This window comes from Palaemon carinicauda, chromosome 29 (genome assembly GCF_036898095.1).
Source record: "Palaemon carinicauda isolate YSFRI2023 chromosome 29, ASM3689809v2, whole genome shotgun sequence".
Taxonomy (NCBI): domain Eukaryota; kingdom Metazoa; phylum Arthropoda; class Malacostraca; order Decapoda; family Palaemonidae; genus Palaemon; species Palaemon carinicauda.
In genome coordinates this window covers 69,479,889-69,503,005 of record NC_090753.1, presented here as the reverse complement: position 1 = coordinate 69,503,005, position 23,117 = coordinate 69,479,889, and the positions used below count along the sequence as shown (strand labels likewise).

General features: G+C 39.2%; 1 protein-coding gene across 1 annotated transcript in view; it reads left to right on the top strand.

The window, feature by feature from the left end:
* The window catches only part of Helz (Helicase with zinc finger), a 57,162-nt gene that overhangs the window by 2,306 nt on the left and 31,739 nt on the right, over positions 1-23,117 (top strand). Inside the window, 3 exon segments of the mRNA XM_068352723.1 lie at positions 9,237-9,403; positions 10,882-11,795; positions 15,786-17,678. Coding sequence (XP_068208824.1) covers positions 11,199-11,795; positions 15,786-17,678 — 2,490 coding nt within the window. The 5' untranslated portion in view covers positions 9,237-9,403; positions 10,882-11,198.

Sequence of the window (23,117 nt, the reverse complement as noted above, 5' to 3'; positions counted from 1 at the left end):
TCCTGTAAAATGAATAAAGTTAGTGTTTTTTCCTTTTGGATTTCATATCCAGTTATCTTCATGATAATATTTTTACATTTTACCAAAGTTTATTCTTAATGTTTTCATGTACTGTATTACTCTAACTTTATGATAAACACAGTTTAATTTAATTAATCCTAGTACAGATAATTAGGTGTATTATTATTATTATTATTACTAGCCAAGCTACAACCCTAGTAGGAAAAGCAAGATGCTATAAGCCCAAGGGCTCCAACAGGGAAAAGTAGCCCTGTGAGGAAAGGAAATAAGGAAATAAATAAATGATGAGAATAAATTACCAATAAATCATTCTAAAAACAGTAACATGTTGAGAGAATGGAAAATGGCTGTCTGCTAAAGAAGGTGATGAATGCAAGAGTTGATGTGAGAAGTACAAGAGGAAGGCCAAGGTTTGGGTGGATGGATGGTGTGAAGAAAGCTCTTGGTGATAGGAGGATAGATGTGAGAGAGGCAAGAGAGCGTGCTAGAAATAGGAATGAATGGCGAGCGATTGTGACGCAGTTCCCGTAGGCCCTGCTGCTTCCTCTGGTGCCTTAGATGACCGCAGAGGTAGCAGCAGTATGAAGCATCATCTGTGGTGGAAATGTGGGAGGTTGGGCTGTGGCACCCTAGCAGTACCAGCTGAACTCGGCTGAGTCCCTGGTTAGGCTGGGAGGAACGTAGAGAGTAGAGGTCCCCTTTTTTTTTTTTTTTTTCTTGTTGATGTCGGCTACCCCCCAAAATTAGGGGAAGTGCCTTTGGTATATGGATGGAAAAACAGTAACGTCAAAACAGATATGTCCTATATGTTATGTTGCTCTCCTTACCTGGTAAGGATACGCCAATGTAGGGTTAGGTTGGGTCCTTTATGTTAGGCCACTGCTCTTGATTTAGTCAAGTGGAATTGAACGTTCATTTTTCTATGCTTAAGTTTACCTTTGTATGCTGATCTATTAATCAACCTTTATTTTGAAACCGGATATTTTTACAATCTATATTGTAGGTTGATCTCTTGCTTGAGGGTACACTCGGCACACTAGTCTGTCTAGTTTCGCTTCCTCTTGTTTTGTTTAAGTTTTTTTTAGTTTATATTGGAATTCTAATGCTGTTACTGTTCTTTAAATATTTTAGTTTAACTTATTTCCTTTCCTCACTGAGCTATTTTCCCTGTTGGGGCCCCTGGGCCTATAGCATCCTGCTTTTCCAATTAGGGTTGTAGCTTAGCAAGTAGTGATAATAATATATGTAAGGCCAATGCTTTTCTTGTGAAATTAATCCTTGTGGAATTTTCTTGGTACCCCCCTTTGCAATGACTATACTGTATACACGACATGTTGTATATGCTTCATCATTTACATGCATGACTGTACTCGTCATACTTGTGCTTAAAAATTACGAAAGATAATTAACAAAATATCAGTAAGACATCTTAGTTTATGGTGAAATCTAGTACAGTATTACCTATACAGACTAATATTCAATACTAAGAAGTTGGGTTAGTTCATAGAATGAGCACAATGGATGTAACAAAGCTCAATTATCCCACAATACTGTATTGAAGAAATTACTGTATATGATGTATTGAATTTTACTAACTATCCCTATATATTTTATGATAGTAAAATTTTTTGTTTAGAGTGGAAATTTTAAGTGATTAGAAAGTAGCTATTTCAGATACCCCAAGCAATTTTACTTTATTAGGTTATTTCTGAGATTATTATGTTAAAGATTGACTTTGTTCCATAATTGGAATACAAACTAGCGCTATTTGTAGGGGTATTACTCCTGTAGCTCATCAATCTTCTGCTCGTCAGGCTCCTGCTCAGTGTTTGCCTACTCATCAGGGCACTACTCATAGACCTGCATCTCGTCAATCACCTACTAACCGTTCCTCTCTTGACGAACTCAGGCTCGCTTTTCGCCAGCTCGCCAGCCTGATGCTCACGTTTCTCTGTCGCTTGTTCCTGCGGTTTTTCCAGCTTAGCTTCGCATACACTTCGGTCTCCCATGCGTCAAACCCACCGTTTACCTAAGCAGCTTTCTCCTCACTGCTCTTCTACGGCTCGTTGATCAGCAACTCATCGATCGTTGGTTAACCATCTATCCTCTCGTCGGATGGCGGCAGTTGGCCTTGTGATTTTACTTCAATGCTCCCTATCACACCAGCGATCGTTGACAAAACACCAGCGTTTGCCATCGCTCTCCAACACACCAGCATTCGGCTAATCGTTAGCATTCGCCGGCTCTTCAACGTTCTTCGATGCACCAGCAGTCGCCAACGTGTCAGCAGTGATTAACTGTCCAGCGTTTCCTTGTGAAGGTTAGTAGCGACCATCAGCCATGCGACAATCGCCAACCATTGTTGATCTCTCAGCAGATGGACTCTGTTAAGGTAAGATCCTTTCCAGGTCTTTTCTGCCGAGAACTTCAGTTCTCTCTCCAAGGAAAAGCAAGGTTCCCTCTCACTGTTCCACTTGATCTCACTATCAGCACACATTATTCCCAGCAAGAGGAATGTGGTTGCCATCAATCTGAGCAGAGCAACTCGAATAGTTGGTTCGAAATGGTCTTTGGATCATCTAGTAGCCAACAAAGTCCTGACTTTATGGGGTTCTCCGACTGTGGAATTGTTTGTAATAGGCCTGAACTTAAGGCTCCCACTTTACTATTCTCCAGTCCCAGACCACAAGGCTTTCTGGCAAGATGCGTTCCAACAACGATGGAGCAACATCGACTTTTACGCCTTTCTACCATTCTGTCTGATGAGAAGAACACCCAACAATGCCAGAACATCTGTCAATCTCTCAGTGATCCTCATAGCTTCGCTAGGGCACCACACAGACTGGTTCCCAGATCTTCTGCTGCTCCTGACGGAGCTTCTGAGAGAACTTACTGGAGACACGATCGACTCAAACAACCGCATGTCAAAATTTACCACAGAGCAGTAGGTTCAATACGTCTCCACGCCCAGTAAAAAGTTTGAGGCGCTACCTCAAGAGAACATCAGCAGCTCGACCCTGAGTGCCTTCACTCTTCGTCAGCACGGGTAGAAATAAGAGGAAGATGACAAAAAACACCATTTCTGCTTGGATTTGCAGGGTCAATGACTTCTCTGAATCCAGATCATTCTCCAAAATGTCAACCCAGAGCGCACGATGTTAGGGGCGTAGCTACGTCCTTGGCCTTCAAAAGAAACTACTCTGTGTCGCAGGTTCTGTAAGCGGGTGTGTGGAAATGTCAGACGACTTTCACCGCTCATTACTTGCAAGATGTGACCCACAGGAGGCTCGATACGTTCTCTATCGGTCCTGTGGTGGCTACACAACAGCTGGTTTAGTACCTCAAGCTCCTTTTTATTGGACAAGTAGCAGAAGATTGAGGGCATTGGTAACCCGGATTTAGTCTGAGTGAATGAAAAGGAATGACTGGTTCTTTTCCTTTCTTTATCCTCCACTTTCTTGGGGAAATCAGCATCATGGGTCCTCTGCACAAGCTGGCCTCAACCATTGCTTCCTTGTGTAACCTAGTATTGTATCAATACTGGTTCATCTCCATACCCTGGTGAGGTGGTATTGGGACTTTCTTATACCTTATACCATGACAGTCTTATTGCTAGTACTGTAACTCAACACACAGCCTGTGTAGGCCACAGACCATGCGTAGCAAGGTTTAACTAGGTATTAGGGTTTCGTTATTTGTGTAATATCACACATAATAAGGAAGCCCTGGGTTAGGCCAAAAAGCCAGATTGGCAGGGACATCCACCCCCTAATGGGTGGGTCAACCCCTATGAAATAGCGTTGGTTTGTATTCCTGTTACAGGACAAATAACTAATTTGGAAGTAATTTGTATTTTTCTTGAAGATTCAATTCTGTAGATATTTATACAGACTTGCCCGCCAACCCTTTCCCCCTTTAAATTCCTACTTCCTAGCAAAGTGAATCACAGTCACAGGTGTGTGAGTGATAGGGGTAGCTAGCTACCCCCCTCACCCCCGCTAACTAGCGGAATGGGTAGTTAACCCTCGCTAAATTCTAATGGCTTGTCCTTTCAGCTTCGCGGAAAGTAATACCCCTATTAAATAGCTACAGGATTGTATCATTAAGAAAGATAATAATTACTTCCAATTTTGACATTTTTTATTCATGTTTTGTATTGTTAAGATTAAGTTGACTATGAACTGCGCAAAATCCAAGGCAGTACAGAATGTCCCCAACCTCTGAACACACTAGGTTCCGAGAAGCTTTTCGTTACAACCCTAATTGGAAAAGCAAGATGCTATAAGGCCAGGGGCTCCAATAGGGAAAAATAGCCCAGTGAGGAAAGGGAATAAGGAAATAAATAACTGAAGAGAACAAATTAACAATAAATCATTCTAAAAAAGGTAACAACGTCATAACAGATATGTCATATATAAACTATTAACGTCAAAAAACAATATATCATATATAAACTATAAAAAGACTCATGTCCGCCTGGTCAACAAAAAAGCATTTGCTCCAACTTTGAACTTTTGAAGTTCTACTGATTCAACCACCCGATTAGGAAGATCATTCCACAACTTGGTAACAGCTGGAATAAAACTTCTAGAGTACTGCGTAGTATTGAGTCTTATTATGGAAAAGGCCTGGCTATTAGAATTAACTGCCTGCCTAGTATTACGAACAGGATAGAATTGTCCAGGGAGATCTGAATGTAAAGGATGGTCAGAGTTATGAAAAATCTTATGCAACATAAATAATGAACTAATTGAACGGCGGTGCCAGAGATTAATATCTAGATCAGGAATAAGAAATTTAATAGACCGTAAGTTTCTGTCCAACAAATTAAGATGAGAATCAGCAGCTGAAGACCAGACAGGAGAACAATACTCAAAACAAGGTAATCTTTAGGTGTCAAATTTTGTCCTAGGTTAGGCCTAGCCAAACTCGCATGCCTACGATTTCCAGCTGCCAAAGTCTACTAATACATACATACGTACATATACCAAGGCACTTCCCCCAATTTTGGGGGTAGCCGACATCAAACAAATGAAACAAAAAAAGGGGACCTCAACAAATAGCCTTATTAAATAAGAAATAGATGTCAGGTTATTGTAAATGTTGTTTTGCTTGGTTTACAAAGTTATTTAATAAGTTCTTCTATAATTTTATTAACCCATTTTATGATAGAAACATACAAGACAAGCAGCCATATGCACTTTGTAGTGTTTACCTTTTATTGATGATTGAATCAGCAGACTTGAAAGGAAGTTGAGCATAGATATTATACCTATGCTATTGTAATTTGTTTTTAAATTACTGCTTGGTATATTCGATAAATATGCAGAAGATTGTTTTATTGTCTTATTGTGCTGTTATAAGATGAAAAACGTACACAATCAAGTGTCCATATGCACTGTTGTAGTATTTACATTTTACTCGACAATCAAATCAGCTGACTTGAAGACTACCTTTAAATATTGTATGCACCTTACTGTAATTTGTTTTCAAATATCCTCTTTGTATATTCAGTAAATGTAGGTACAGTGAGAGATTTAGGGAATAGAATGGCCGTCAGAGCTCAGTCCTCCTCTTCGGTATTTGTGGCGCCTGGAGCTTCTGTAGGAAGACAAGCTCACAAACCTACAGAAGACACTTCGAAGAAAAACAATGCTAAGAAGTGGGTGCCTTTCAAACCCGGAATTCAGGTGGCAGCAGTGGCTTCACCACGGGGCTGACCCTTGGACAGTTTCTGTTCTCTGCAAAGGGTACGTCGTCCCTTTCACCAACTTGCCACTCTGCATTCGTACTCTGACAAGATCTATGTCCTTTACATAGGAATCGGTGAAGAACATAGCCTTACAGACATAAGTCAAGACCATGATATAGAAAGGCGCTCTCCAGAAAATCCTCGGCGGGTCCCTAGGCTTTTTCAGTTGACTATGTAGAGAAGGTATCTGGAGGCTGGAGACCAGGCATAGACCTCTCAGCCTTGAACCAGTTTGTTCTTCAAACTCTGTTCAAGGTGGGTTTCACACAGTGTGACTTCGTAATCATGTTGAATCTGAAAGATGTGTACTTCCAGACACTATAATTCACCCATCCTCAAGTAAGGAACACATGCCTTTGGCATCTCTTACTTCTCCGTCAGCCTACACTCCATCGGAACTTGCACAAACAACCTCAGGCCTCCATCAACAGGATCCTCTGCCTGAGAGGCATATACGACCAACCTGTAGCTTGACCTCGGTCTTGTTCGCCAACCCTCTGACAATGACGCTCTCCCACTACTTGAGTTCGCCCATCGGCCGATGTTCTCTTTTAGGGGTAACTCCTTTTCTCATCCTCGAGTTAGGTTTGCCTTGTAGTGAGTAATCCCTCCTACGAGTTTGAAGTGAAACAATGCTAAGAATTGGTGCCTTTCAAACCCGCCTTTCGGGTGGCAGCAGTGGCTTCACCACGGGGCTCACCCTTGGACAGTTCCTGTTCTCCGCAAAGGGTACGTTGTCCCTTTCGCCTTATTATTGGACAAGTAGCAGAAGGTTGAGGGCATTGGTTACCCGGTTTTAGTCTGAGTGAATGAAAAGTTTGAAGTACTCATCTCCTTTTAAGGACAGAGAATCCACGGCTCAGCTACAAAAGCGCACACTTCTTTTATTCCACCCATCTGTTGAAATGTGAGAGCAGTTCTTGCTTTAACCTAGGCAAGCTGAATTTCTGGTTGGGCGCCCTGACTCGGGTGTTACATTTTGTTGGCAGAATGATGGTTTTCAGTAAGGTATCTCCAAGCTTCTACAGTCAGTTCTTCCTTTAGATGTTTCCAATTTTGTCCTCTCCCCCTGGAACAAGGTAGTTCATTAAACTGTTCGGCGAGGAGAAGGCATACCGTCAAATAAGTAGTTACGTGTAGTCCACAGGACTTCCCTTACACTAGGACTCATACTCATAGATTCCGGGACATCTGTCATCAAGGTAGTATCTTTGATCATAGTCATTCCATACCGAGGTGTGATGCCTCGGTTTCGACAGCATTTCAGGTTTTCACGAGGTTTTTATCCTGGTGTCAACCTCGTGAGGATTGGCTTCATTCGCCGAAGACTTCGTGACGACTGACTGATCCTAACGAACTCGGTAGCTGACCTTTGTTACCACCGAGACAACTCGAGTTAAATACTACAATACGATCTGAGGATTGAAGTACTGTAAATCGCGAGTATCGGGGCTTCCTAATCAGGGACGGCTGCCCTAAAACATGCTCATCGTTATCAGCCTGCAGTAGGTTTTGCGCAGATTGACAGGGTCCAAGGCGGACGATAACTTTAGTCTCTTCTTTCTATGAGATGAGTTTCAGCCAGCAGTGGTCACGTCTCATAGGTCTCCGTTTCACTCTGGTTTGTCAAGCCCGATTGGACTCCTTTGAATCCAACCTCTTAAGGTGCAGCCAGATACGAGGTGATTCAGCATGAGGGATCTCCCTTTTCTCTGATCTTTACGGGACCCGGGCAGGAGACGTACCATAGGAGACAGTTGTCAAACTAGATTCTCCGCCGAGGAGTCGTCGTCCTCGTCCCTTCCCCAGAATGCATCGAAGAAGGGATGTGCGCCCAAATGCTGAACCACTCGGCCTCTGGCCTTTGATCAGAATCCGAACGGTGCTGTTATTTAAATCCTCTAGGTATGAGGACAGCCTTTGTAATGGGCAAGGGGTAACTCCCTTTTGGGGGGGCCAACTCAGATTTGAGCTTCAGCTATGTTTCTCAGGCAACACCTGATGTCGAACTTCAAATTAGGCTAGAGAACTCATTGAAGGGAAAACAAAGAGTGTGCCCAGGAGGTTCACCTCCAGGTATTGGGACTCTCCCTTCCGAGGGAAAGTTCTGCCAATAACAACAAATAGCCGACTGCGTCTGCAGATTTGATCTCCTCTACAGGAGATTCCTCTGGTGGGAGCTGGATTTATCCACTCCCCCTTTCGAGGGAGAGTTCCTCCACCAGCCACTGTTCAGTATTCCTCCTCCTTGCTGGAAGAATTGCTGACAGTGGCAACAGACAGTGGTCGCCTATTCCCATCCAAGAGAAAGACTTACTTCACCTGTTTGGTTTCCCCTCATGGGTATTCCTTCAGCAGGAATTGGATTCATCCATTCCCTGTCATTGCTCTTCAGAGCTGCGTCGGCGGCAGTCTCATCTCGCCCATAAGTCTTCTCCCTCCAGCAAGATTAGTCTTGCCCAGCAGACTTGTCACACCCAGCTGACTCGTTTGCAACTCTCGACGGAGATCCGGAGATAACTTCCTCCGTGACACAATCTTCAGCTTTGCCAAAGTAATATACCTATAAATAGCAACAGGTTTGCATCGTTAGGAAAAATACAAATTGCTTTCAAATCTTACATATTTAATACAGTGTAAGTTGATTTATGTATTGTGTATTCAGCATAATTTTTTACTAAAGTATATGAGTATTCAATCTTGTCTTGAAATTCAAACTGGGAATCCAACTGATGTTTTCTACAATGTTTTAGTCTTTGTTTTTAATCTTTGCCTGAATTACAAGATAAAATTACACTATATATTAGGCAAATTTGATACTAAGCTTTCATGATTTTTTTTATATATACAAATTCGACAAACATTTTGAATCATGAACAAGGTCATTTGAGTCTGTGAATGAGGACTTGATATGATTGTTGTCTGTGATAAAAATAACAAAATTTACCTAATTTTATAGTCATTGATTTTATTTAATTTTAGTTTATTAATGATTTAAGTCAAAGTAAAATATATCAAAATAACATGATAAGGGTCAATATAAATTTATAAGTATACATTGAAATGAGATTCATGTCAGCTTGCCTAGCATTAAAAGTATTTACACCCATTTTGAATCTATGAAGTTCTAACAATTCAGTATTTGGTTACAGGACAATTAAAACTTTTAGAATTGTCTCATTTTGATTATCACATGATGAAAGAATTAATGTATGAATTAAGGGGATTATTAAGTATTGTTAGTGCTAATGATAATTATAAAAAATGTCAAATGTACTGTTATTCTGATTGACTTTTTTTTTCTATTTTAGGTTGTTGAATTTTAGGTTAGGGACAACAAGGCATAACATATAACATATATTTTAGAAATGGACTAAATTGTCTATCATATGTTCCATGTAAATCATGCGTAATTCACTTGAAACTTCTTCATTTACCTAACACTGGAACTCTCTTTTTTCAGGAACTTGTTCAAACACTGCAGCAGCACTGAAGCCCTGTGTTATCCAACACAACCAAAGTAAAGGATGGTTGGTGGTATTTAGTGGTAGTGGAGGTCGGAAGGATGAGTTTCATTGAACTTAGCGCTGGTCTTTCCAAATCTTCCTCTACCACCAGCATGCCAATGTTGTAAGTTCACTTCCTTGGTGAGATGTCAAGCGTGGAAGTGCTTTTAGTTGAGGACAAGCATTGGAGTGCTTTCAGTTTAACACTATTCAACTGCGTTAGATTTTGGGTCCTTGTTATTCTGTTGACAGGAGAGAAGCCTATAATTTTCACTTCTGTTCCTAATCTAACGTCCTACACTTAGAAGCGGAAGTGCTTTTAGTTGAGAACAAGCATTGGAGTGCTTTTAGTTTAACACTATTCAACTGCGTTAGATTTTGGGTCCTTGTTATTCTGTTGACAGGAGAGAAGCCTATAATTTTCACTTCTGTTCCTAATCTAACATCCTACACTTAGAAGCAAACAAATGATTGAAATTCTCTCAGTAATTGTTATTGTTTATCTTTTTTCAATCAGTTTCATTCATCTAAGCCTAAGTAATGATGTAATAAAATTTTTAAATACTCGGATTCACCCAGATGAGCAACCAATCACTCAAAAACCATATCCATGCCTTAATTATCATAATGTATGGTATGTTTATTGTTAGAAATGTTGCAAATCATAAAGAATATTGACATAACAAAGATAATTGCTCGAGTTAATCACTAAATACTGTATGATGCCATTTTGGCTAGGCCTGACAATGTTTACTTAACCATTCATTTCTCAGGTCTTGTTAGAATGTTAAGGCTTTCAAAATGATGATGAAAGAGATCATTATAGCTTCGTATGCTGTTTTATTTGCTTTTTGTGGTTTTTAGTTTTTCTGAGATCCAACTGTTTATTTTGAATGTGTTCTACCTATTCATTGTCTTCAGTTTCTGCTTGATAGCAAAAATTAGTTATTAAGAATACAGTATAACTCAAATTTTCAGAGAAGTTAGATAGGAAATTGAAACATCACGGAGTATTATTATTATTATTATTATTACTATCCAAGCTACAACCCTAGTTGGAAAAGCAAGATGCTACAAGCCCAGGGGCTCCAACAGGGAAAAATAGCCCAGTGAGGAAAGGAAATAAGGAAATAAATAAATGAAGAGAATAAATTAACAATAAATCATTCTAAAAACAGTAACAACGTCAAAACAGACATGTCATATGTAATGTTATGAGAGGCTTATCAAGCATGTTTATATACAGTATTAGATTGGTAAGTTTATGTTGATATTTACCTATTTGTTTGTATTTTTCTGCAATGACCCTGGATGATCAGTTTGGAAACATATTTATTTTATGCAGAAAGAATTCAGATTTTAATTGCATGTTAACATAATCATATATCATTTTATCGCAATTGCTGATTATGTTCACAACACTAGATTTAAAGAAAATGACTTACATTCTTTCAGCTATATTATTTTGTATCTTTAAGCTTTATTCTTCATTGGTAATCTCTCTTCTTTTAAAGTTATGTTAGAATTTAAGCTTTATTCTTCAAAGATTGATATCTCTTCTTTTGAAGTGATTTTAGAATTTAATCACTTTGTTTATTACAGGTGTTGGCAGATGGGGTATGGACGAAACCTGCTGATAAGAAAAAAGAAGAAAACGGATAGTTACTATTGTGATGTTTGTTGTTCGTCGTTGATAACCAATTATTCTTACCTCGAGTCCTTGTACATGCGCTGTCTACACTGTTTCTTAGTTATTTTGAAATTCAGCAGTTTTTTGCTTTAGTTGTAAAATTGCATTCGAAGAAGGCTTTCGTAGAGCGCCGTTTAGGACTTTAATAGATCCGCAAGTCACTTAATTTGCGTGTGTTGTTGCTTGTTGTGTATAGCTTCGATCTCGATGGAAATTTTTTTAGATTAAAATGGAAAAAGTTAATGTTGAATCTGTTTGTGAACTTAATGGAAATTTGAGTGTATCTAGAAATCGAAACAAAAATTTACGAACCCCACCCGGGCAACCCAAACCAGAGAGCCCCAGCCTAGACCCACAAGACTTACAAGATTCAAGAGGCTATAATAAATCTGCAAACATGAAGGTCCAGGTAGCAAACAAGGAGAAATCTCCGCCTTCGGTGAATCGCATTCACTGTTCGTACTGCAATGTGTATTTTAACACCAAGGTTGAGCTGCAGGTCCACTGCAGAGGGCAGGACCACCAGACGACCATCATGTCTGACGAAGGTCGGGACTGGACGCATCGACCCCCGCCGCGTGGTCTCAGTGCCGACGAGTACGCGTTGTGTTCGACTTTTAAGGATACACACAATTGCCGACTGGGAGGGCAGTGTGTCGGGGCTCACAGTGATGCTGAGCTGGTGGAGTGGCAGGAACGGTTCGAGTATCGAGCTATGAAGCTCGAACGTGCAAAAGAAAAGCAGTTGCACGGGGCATCGTATGCTGATCAACTCTTGGAGAGACTGTCACAATTGCAGCATCAAGAGGCTTTGATCACTGAAAAGGTTGGCACTAATTATTTTAGTTGTTGAAAAGGTCCATTGACTTATTATTGTTTTTGGTTTTTTATTAGTGTTTTATAAATTTGGTTCTGTTATTAATATAAGATTTAGTTTTTCGTGTGATATTTTTATTCAAGGTTGTCTATATATATCTTTTAATAGAATGTCCATTTGTCTTGTGGTTAATTTAACAGGTTTGGATACTATATAATTCTGTACAGTGTATTTGATAAGACTTGTATCCATAAAGACAGGCAAATTGATAAACTAGTATTTGCAGAAATATGGTTGATTATACAATACACTGACTTTGTTGCATCTTTTTTTACAATTACTTACATAAGGTGTTTGGGTAACAGTCATCAACAGATTGACAATCACTTTTTGTAATCTAGTTGCTCTACCTTCAAAAGAGGTTCTCTTTGCATGTCCAGCAATCAGATGAACAAGTTAAAGAGATCAATGTTTATAATTGGCTTAGATCAGAGAAATGGATAATAGATTTTTTACCATTAAGTTTAGAATGTACATTTTTATTTCAATTAACAGAAGAATTTAATAGGGGTCCAATTAAGTACACTTTTATTTTAATGGTTGCCTTCGACAGTCAAATTCAAACCTTTCAAGATAGTTTCTATCTAATTTTCAACCTCTCTTTCCAATGTTTTGTGTATCAGGTATCTTCAGTCGTGTCTTAGAGTAATATAGGTGACGTGTATTGTTTGGTCGTCCCATTCCCTGATCGTACCCTAGAATTCATGTGCTATATTACCTCTCGAAGCACTTGCTTCTCGACATAAAATTGAAGACCCAACAATTTATCCTTTGTGTTGTAGACATTAGTTCTCATCTACTCATCATAACTTTCTTAATGAGTGTGCTGTTCGCATATTTGCGTACAATCTCGGCACTTTATCATTTGGCCTCTCCCAATAGTCTTGTTACTTAGTTCCTTTCATTATTTACATATCTACCATGTCCCTCCTAAAGGGTTGCCTTTGTATTTGGGGACTTTAATTTTTGTCTCCCGAATAGGGTTTCACTACATAAATTTGATTCATTGGACCATTTCTTTCCTAAACTCCCAATCTTCTTCACAATGTTGTTTCTCTCTCATTTCATCAGTGATTGTTTCAGCCACTGTTCTATTGACCTCATTGAAAAAGGTCCATTTCTCATGAGCCTGCCTCACGTCACTTGTCAATCTTACCTATATTTGATCTGTTGAAATTTGCAATCCTTGGAAATAATTTTTTAGGGATAGTTAGTTCCTCTACTGTACTGCCAAGCTCTGAAATTATCTAACTTCTGTTTTACCTTGCAATTTTACAAGTCATTTTTCTTGTGATGATACATTTTTCATGATTAAGCCTCAATTTCCTCTTCATTTTTACATTTTTATTTTATTTTTATCAAGATATCCCATTCTATTGGAGTTTTTCAAATAAGAAATTAGAAGGCAGAGACATTAAAGTTTGTTTTTTAGGAACAAGACTTTCCCTTTTAATCAGTTTTTATATAAAATCGTGTCATTTTTGATGTGATGACAGTGCCTGTGTGCTCTAGTTGATATAAGAAATCACTTGTTGATGTTTATTGGAAAGGTTGTGTATTTATTGTCTGGCCTATTCTTTACATATTCTCCTTTTGTCATATACCCGATGACACGTGCGATAACCGAATAATTCTTCTTCACTTATGGGGTTAATTACTGCACTGGATAAAGGTAAAAAGAGACACTTTTGCTACGGGAAGCAGCTCTTCTAGGAGAATGACGCTACAAAATCAAACCATTGTTCTCTAGCCTTGGGTAGTGTCATAGCTTATGTACCAAGGTCTTCCACTTTCTTTGGTTAGAGTTCTCTTGCTTAATGGAATACTCAGATCCATAAAAAAAAGAACCTTTAAGATTGGTTCCACGGTATGTATGGAGCCTCTTGAGGGACCTATTAATCATTTTTGGGGAAAGGGGTAATACAGTATACATTGCATTTTGAGTGAATCTCCTATTTTAACCCTTTTACCCCCAGGCTATTTGGAAATTTCCAACCCTTAACCCCCAAGGGGTTATTTATTTCCCAGCACATTTTGCAGTATATATTTTTTAAATTGCTCTAAAAGCCTTAATTTTTGTCATAGAGAGGTCAGGTTGGTCTCATTCTCTTGGAAAATGCCTGAAGTTTCTCAAAAAAATATCAAAAATATGAAAAAAATATTTTTTATAGCATTTTTTTGCAAGGACGTACCGGTACGTCCATGGGGGTAAAGGGATGGCTTTTGTGAAACGTACCAGTACGTCCTGTGGGGGTAAAAGGGTTAAAGGATGAAAGTCTTGTAGATGTGTAGGAACAATTAATTCTTAAAGTATGCTCTAAATCCAAGGGCTCCAACAGGTAAAAATAGCCCTGGAAAGAAAGAAATAAATAAACTTCATTAGAAGTTATGAATAAGAAAATAAAATGTTGTAAGAACAGTGACAACATTAAAATAGATCTACGATATATACAGTAAACTATAAAAACTTTAGAAAATTTTGAAGAAGAGAAATAAGATAGAATAGTGTGCCCAAGTGTACCTGATTTCTTCAAATTACATTTCCCATATCAACTGCCTAATCTTAGTCCTGGGCCTAAGGTCAAAGTAAAAGGTGGGTGGGGAGGTATTACCTCTCACTACCTGCCGTCAACTAACTACAGTGTTAACCCTTTTACCCCCAGGCTATTTGGAACTTTCCAACCCTTAACCCCCAGGGGTTATTTTTTTCAAGCACATTATGCAATATATTTTTCCTAAATTGCTCTAACAGCCTTAATTTTCTTCATAGAGAGGTCAGGTTGGTCTCATTCTCTTGGAAAATGCCCGGTTTCTTAAAAAAATTATCAAAAATATGCAAAAAAAAATTGTAAATAGCAGTTATTTGCAAAGACGTACCAGTACGTCCATGGGGGTAAAGGGATGTGTTTTGTGAAACGTACCAGTACGTCCATGGGGGTAAAGGGATGTGTTTTGTGAAACGTACCAGTACGTCCATGGGGGTAAAGGGATGTGTTTTGTGAAACGTACCAGTACGTCCATGGGGGCAAAGGGATGTGTTTTGTGAAACGTACCAGTACGTCCATGGGGGTAAAGGGATGTGTTTTGTGAAACGTACCAGTACGTCCTTTTGGGGGTAAAGGGATGTGTTTTGTGAAACGTACCAGTACGTCCATGGGGGTAAAGGGATGTGTTTTGTGAAACGTACCAGTACGTCCTTTTTGGGGGTAAAAGGGTTAATAATTCAGCGACCATTACTGCTCGAGCTAAAGCCGACATCCTATTTTGAAGGACTTAGGTTTGCATAGCTAGGAAAAATGCAAATTGCTTTCAAAAGTTATTTTATCTCTGATATTTTTTCTAAATGGTCCAGGGTTGATATTAGAATTTTTATTTGATTTGTAGGTTAACTTATACTTGGAAGTGTTAATGTTTTTTTTTTTTTTTTTTTTTTTTTTAACTTAATATGCATTTAAAGAATATTTTATTTTCATGGATGATCCTCCTGATTAATGATGATATAGTACTGGCATTGACTACTCTTTATATTTATGAATATATAACTTTATAGAATTTTGTATTTAAAGATATTAGTTAACCATTTTACCCCCGGGGTATCTGGAAATTTCCAACCCTTAACCCCCAGGGGGTTATTTTTTTCCCAGCACATTTTGCAGTATATTTTTTTTAAATTGCTCTAACAACCTTAATTTTTGTCATAGAGAGGTCAGGTTGGTCTCATTCTCTTGGAAAATGCCTAAATTTTCTCAAAAAAATTATCAAAAAATATGAAAAACAAGTTTTTATAGCATTTTTTTGCAAGGACGTACCGGTACGTCCATGGGGTAAAGGGATGGCTTTTGTGAAACGTACCAGTACGTCCTTTGGGGGTAAAAGGGTTAAACGTAGCTCATTGCAAACTAGTATTCATGCATATATTGACTTTTCTCTTTTTTCCAGAGTTCGGGAATTATAACGAACATGAGCATGGAGCCCAACTTGCGTGTGTCTCAGAAACCTAGCCAGCATGAATGGGTGATAAGTTTGTGTCCACCGTCTCCTTTGCGTGTCGTTTCTCTCCTGCACGATGCACACAGAACTCACTTTTCAATCACCGAGGTTGCCCAAATTGATAATCACCGTTGCATCCATAAATCTTGTGCGCCTGAAAATAACCAAGAGTGGATTGGAAGTGACATCGAGTCTCTCATACCCGTTGATCATCATCCCCTCGAATATAAAATTACGGTTTCATTTAAGACTGCAATCTATGGTACATTTAGACAGGCAGTGATCTTTGACTATGGAACAGAGCCCGTGCTTCTGCAGAGGTTATGTGTAGACGTTATTCCCGTAGAAGATCTGAGTGCGTTAGAGGAGACAAAAAATACGATTCTCACGAGGAGTGAGAGGTGGTGCGAGGAAAATGTGAAAATTATAACGTACGAGCCGAAACCCCACGAGCTGAACGTTCACGACAAGAACATTTTATCCCTTTATCCAGCCCCAACCAATCAGAACTTTGTGTTGACGCAAACAACCATGGAGAAAATACTTACCAGAAATAACTACAAAACTAGATTACACGATCTTCTTCATATTGAAGAATTAGCGCAATTTGACTTGATGTCAAGGTTTAATATTAAGACAACTCTACAGATAACTAACAGCTACCTTCTTCTGCCCTCTGCTGCAGCAACAGCCAAGTATTCGCGTCAAGGAGAGCTGTTCGGGAAGTTAGAACTCTCTTCGGAAATCTCGGAAGATTCTCTACACGGGAGGTTAGTCCTATCAAATTGCTACACAATTCTTGTTGCGCCAATATCCGAGACTCCAGAAAACGGTATTGCGGGAAATAAAGATATCAAAAAGCCGTTGCGCCAAGTTTACGAAGTGCTCATTGAGGACAAGACTAAAAAGGAGATCTATTTAAGATTTTCCGAAAGAGCTGTTACCGAGCTTCATTTGGGCGATGACGAGGAAGTTACAGTTGAAGTGCAGTTCCAGTTGAATCGACTTCCGCTATGCGAGATGCATGCCGCGTTGGATCGCGTACCCACGATGGATCTGATCTTTCCTGACGTCTCCACTGAACTCACCATCCCTTGGAATACAAAGAAGCAATGGGGAGATAACATCAACAACAAACTCAACCCCAAGCAGCGAGAAGCACTTCTTGCCATCACTGCTCCATCAGATATCATTTTACCTCCTATATTGATAATTGGACCTTATGGCACTGGAAAAACATACACCCTAGCCCAAGGTATAAAGCAGATCCTATTGCAAGAAGATACGAGAATTCTGATTTGCACGCATTCCAACAGTGCAGCCGATTTGTATATCAAGGACTATCTCCACCCCTATGTTTTAGAAGGGCATGAAGAGGCAAGACCGTTGAGAATATATTATCGAAATCGTTGGGTCAATACTGTCCCCCAGGATGTGCGGCAGTATTGCTTGATTGAAGTAGAACAGGGGTGTTCTAAGTTCCAAATGCCATCCGAAGAAGAGATCCTGAAGCATCGTGTCGTCGTGGCCACGCTGAACACCTCGAGGCAGATCGTGTCGTTAAACCTGGAAAAGGGCGTGTTTACTCACATCCTTGTAGACGAGGCGGCTCAAGCCATGGAGTGCGAAACTCTGACGCCCCTAGCGCTGGTGAAACCTGGAACACGTTTGGTTCTAGCCGGGGATTACATGCAGCTGAGTCCCGAGGTCTACTCGCCATTTTGCGAAGAGCGGGGTTTAGGGACGTCGCTGTTGGAACGGCTCTACGACCTGTATCCGGTGAACTCCCCTTGCAAGATAATGTTGGTGGAAAATTATCGCTCTCATTCTGCCATAACAAAGGTAAGATAATACTACTTTGTTATGATAATTATACTCTCTTTTTAACTTAAATGGAATTGCATGTTTTATTCAGAATATAGGTGATGTTACAAAAATTATAATTTATTTCATTTGGGAAACGTTACCATGCTTTTTTCCTTCTTAATATGAGGTACAATAATATTTTTTCTGAACTTGTAATTTTTCCCTAAATGGAAAAGATGCGATATACAATTAAGGGTATGACTAACCATACATCTAGAAAGTTTGATATTAAAAATTTCAATGCAATATTTTTAGTTATTTTTTTTTACATACAAACCCATTAGTTTATGATTGCCTAATTTGCAGCAGCAAGAAATTACTGTATGTAAAATTTACAGTAGAATAAAAGTATATTACTATTATATTATTATGATTTAATTGAAAATTATTTCGGCCTCTGTGGCAATATTTTGTATAGGACTTTCTCTATGGTCCTAGTTGCCTGTGTATCAGGTGTACGGCATTCCATCAGTAGCTGTGCCATTCTCATACTCCAGGAGAGGAAATGAAAAAACATGAGTAAAGAGACTGTCTTTACTTACGAATTGCTACACATTAAAATAAGTATTACTACACTTGGGACAGAATTTGAGAAGCAAATAATATTGAAGCACTTTATCGCAACATTACATAAGATTGGTACACATAACACAGTGGTAAGCGCATACATTACATCTTAGTACTATATGCACAGAAAAAAGGGGTAATTTCCATATTCTGGCCAGAGACTAGTGGTGTTCCAAGTTGGTGATCCTGTTATCTTGGTCGTAAGTCAGTGAGAAGTTGCAAAAGCAGCGAGTTTCAAGCAGTCCATAGTCCTGCTCATCTTCTGGCTTGAATGGCAACTGATTGATGAGTACTTCTTGGCAGATATTTATGGATTTACAATATATGTGGGTCTTGATAGGGAGCTGAAGGAAGTAGTGATGCCGATTGGTCAGAGCACGCTCTGAGCTAAGCGCCAGGCCAGGTAAACTACTTGTTAGTGGTTCACCTGAGAGGTTCCAAGTCAGAGAGATTTAATCTCATGGGTGCACTCTCTGTCATGGTCAATAATTTCATTGTCGGTTCAGATTTTCATCATCGGAGGGGGAGCCAGTGTTCCGTTGTCAGGTTGGCAGAAGAAAAATGTCTTGTGTTGTGTAATAACTGGTTTATTAGTACTGTACTGTATAAGCAAAGACTCCAGTACTCGGAGATGTTTACTGCCTGGAGCACTGCCGATGACTTCTGTATTGTTGACGAGATGATCTCTCGTGATGTTGATATGAGCTAGCAGGGAATGATTTTTGATGGCATGTTTCTTGGGGTGGGGGTAGGACAATTTCTTCAATAACCAGTAGTAGTCGGATGTAGAACAGCACCTCGTAGTAATGGGGGATATTGAGGAGTGGTTTTAACACACCCCAGTTATTATACCGACTCTCTATAAGGGTGAGCGAGCTGGGTATATTCCTGGCATTCCATGAAACTTTTTTCTCTGGTATATTTAGCAGTATTTATACCTTAGAAATGGTGCTATAAGGAGCATTTCTCTAGGTGACACAGGTCGCTCGCCCAGAAATAGATTTTTCCTTCGTCAAAATCCCTTTGTAGTCATACCTAAATAGCGGCCAAGCATCCTCGGGGAATTATCAATGGTATACTGTATTACAATGGTTTTCTTAAGGATACAGTTTACAGGAAGGTCTATATTGTTCTTCATAAGATTTTTATTTTTTCTGATTGGTAATAAGTACTGAAAATAATCTCCATATTATTTTGCACGGTAGAGATGTCTCGTATAATGTCATTGGTGGCTTTCTTGTCTCCCTGATAATTTTCATGCATAAAGCCTTTATAGTAGAAGTTTATTTTTGTCGTATCCACAAGGGCAGGTTGGTTGTCTTCCTATCATTTATATTGGACTTTTTGGAACTCACGGTTTACTTGTGTGTTGGGATATCCATCATTAACAAGAACCTCGGTCACCCTGTCAAGTTTGTCATGGGTAGCCCTCCAAGGTGAACAGTGAGAAATACATACATACATACATACATACATACATACATACATATACCAAGGCACTTCCCCCAGGTTTGGGGGGTAGCCAACATCAAACAAAAGAAACAAAAAAAAAGGGGGGGACCTCTCCTCTCTATATTCCTCCCAACCTGACAAGGGACTCAACTGAGTGGCTGGTACTGCTAGGGTGCTACAGCCCACCCTCCCCCATTATCCACCACAGATGAAGCTTCATAACGCTGAATCCCCTACTGCTGCTACCTCCGCGGTCATCTAAGGCACCGGAGGAAGCAGCAGAGTCTACCGGAACTGCCTCACAATCGCTTGCCATTCATTCCTATTTCTAGCACGCTCTCTTGCCTCTCTCACATCTGTCCTCCTATCACTCAGAGCTTTCTTCACTCCATCCATCCACCCAAACCTTGGCCTTCCTCTTGTACTTCTCCCATCAACTCTTGCATTCATCACCTTCTTTAGCAGACAGCCATTACCATGCAGACCTTAAGTAAACAGATGTATCATACATGGCTGCTTGAAATACATCGCCTTTTAAACTTCTCACCTACTTACGACCAAGATAACCTCATCACTGACTTGCGAGCGCTCTTGGACTCTGACCAGAATTCAGAAATGACCAATGATTTTTCTGTGCTTAATGTAATATACTGTACATGCTTACAAGTGTGTTGTGTTCATCAATCTTGTGTATTGTTGTGACAATTTGCTTTAACAATTTTTATCAAATTCTGTTCAGTGCATTAGTGTAATACATTTTTACTGCGTACTCACTCTAGAGAGAAGAAAGTGCATTTACCCATGTTTTTACTTTCCTACTCCTGAAGTATGAGAATAGCACAGCTACTGGCAGAATTCAGTACTGCTGAAAAAAGTTATATATAATCAGTATAAATATATGCACATATGTATTTATACTGATAATATTTTTAAAGCTTTAAAAGTCACTCATGAATGGCAGAGGCAAAGGACAGTGACAGTGCCCATGCTAGCAGGATAATGCCCCATAGATTGACCATATATCCATATGATCACCCAGGCCAGGACCAGGGAGGGCCAGGCAATGGCTGCTGATGACTCAGTAGGTAGACCTATAGGCTTCCCAACCCCTCCTGTCCCTAGTTCACAAGGATTGGGAGGTTGCAGACACTCCAAGAAATTAAGGAGTTTGAGCAGGACTTGAACCCCAGTCCGGCAATCACCAGTTAGGGATATTTTCAATAGGCCACCATGCTTGATAAAATTTTCATATAACTTTATTTAAAAAAAAAAAAGGTGTACTTTAATAAAAAGAAACATATAAGATATCTTAACAAGAAAACCTGAAATATGTTCAGCTCTCATTAGAAAGAAATTACAGTTTTCCTACAAAATACCTAAGCCGTTCGGCCATGGAGCAGATGGTTGGAACATAATGACAGCCGATAAGTCTCTCTCTCTCTCTCTCTCTCTCCTCTCTCTCTCTCTCTCTCCTCTCTCTCTCTCTCTCTCTCTCTCTCTCAATTTTTTTTCTTTTGTGTGTCTTTTCCTAACCTTTATAGAGTGAGGTGTTGGTGAATCCCCCCGCTTCTCTCTCTCTCTCTCTCTCTCTCTCTCTCTCTCTCTCTCTCTCTCCTCTCTCTCTCAATTTTTTTTTGTCTTTTCCTAACCTTTATAGAGTGAGGTGTTGGTGAATCCCCTGCTTCTCTCTCTCTCTCTCTCTCTCTCTCTCTCTCTCTCTCTCTCTCTCTCTCTCTCTCTCTCTCATTTTTTTTTCTTTTGTGTCTTTTCCTAACCTTTATAGTGAGGTGTTGGTGAATCAATCTCTCTCTCTCTCTCTCTCTCTCTCTCTCTCTCTCTCTCAATTTTTATTTGTGTCTTTTCCTAACCTTTATAGAGTGAGGTGTTGGTGAATCCCCCGCTTCTCTCTCTCTCTCTCTCTCTCTCTCTCTCTCTCTTTTATTTAAGGTTTTGTGTAATAAATGTCTACATGAAGTTTTCATTAAACAAAAGTAATGGATGGAATATAGTAGAAAATACTAAATTAAACCTGATAAGGATAATAAGTAAGAAAGGGTATAAAGATGAGATTAAGAGTATAATGAACTAAAAGTTTAAATGCATGGTGCACTCGGGCACACTATTCTATCTAATTTCTCTTCCTTTTGTTCTGTTAAAGTTTTTATAGTTTATATAGGAGATATTTATTTCAATGTTGTCACTGTTCTTAAGATATTTTATTTTTCCTTGTTTCCTTTCCTCACTGGGCTACTTTCCCTGTTGGGGCCCCTGGGCCTATAGCATCCTGCTTTTCCAAATAGGGTTGTAGCTTAGCATTTAATAATAATAATAATAATAATGGAGATAGAAATGAGGAAAGTACAGAAGAAACCCTTTAGTCTTTGGCATTAAATCTAATAAGTGAATAGAATATAACTGTACTGCAGTTAGAAATACTAAATAAAAGTAAATAAGGATAATAAGTAAGAAAGGTAATAAAGATATAGAAAGGGGATAATCTAGAATAAGGGTTTTAACCCTTTTACCCCCAAGCTATTTGGAACTTTCCAAGCCTTAACCCCCAGGTGTTTTTTTTTCAAGCACATTTTGCAATATATATTTTTTTTAAATTGCTCTAACAGCCTTAATTTTCGTCATAGAGAGTTCAGGTTGGTCTCATTCTTTTTGAAAATGCCTGAAGTTTCTCAAAGTTATCAAAAATATGCAAAATATGTAAATAGCAGTTTTTTTAAGGACGTACCGGTACGTCCATGGGGGTAAAGGGATGAGTTTTGTGAAACGTACCAGTACGTCCATTGGGGGGTAAAAGGGTTAAAGAATAAGATAGATTGAAATAACATTAAAATGTTTGAATACCAGACATGAAAATACAGTGAAAAAGAAATAGGATAAAGGAAAGATTGGGAGTAACTTTTTTCCTTTTGGGTCAACATTCCTTTTACTTGAGACACAACTTTACAACAGCACATTCGAAGAAGCACATGGTTTCAAAATTTTACCCAGTTCTTCCAGTTTTCTGCATTTGTTTTTGTCTAATGGCATCAATAGTTTAAAAGGAAATAATCAAATCATTGGTCAGGGAATCACTGGATAAGGAGATTTTACTGTATCTATGGTATACAGTAGGTACTGTATTGTCTTTTGGAGCCCAACCACACAAAGTGAAATCTATGGATAATCATCAACATCATCTACACCTATTGACGCAAAGGGCCTCGGTTATATTTTTGCAGTCATCTCTATCTTGAGTTTTTAAATCAACACTTCTCCATTTATCATCTCCTACTTCACGCTTCATAGTCCTCAGCCATGTAGGCCTGGGTCTTCCAACTCTTCTAGTGACTTGTAGAGCCCAATTGAAAGTTTGGTGAACTAATCTCTCTTGGGGAGTGCAAA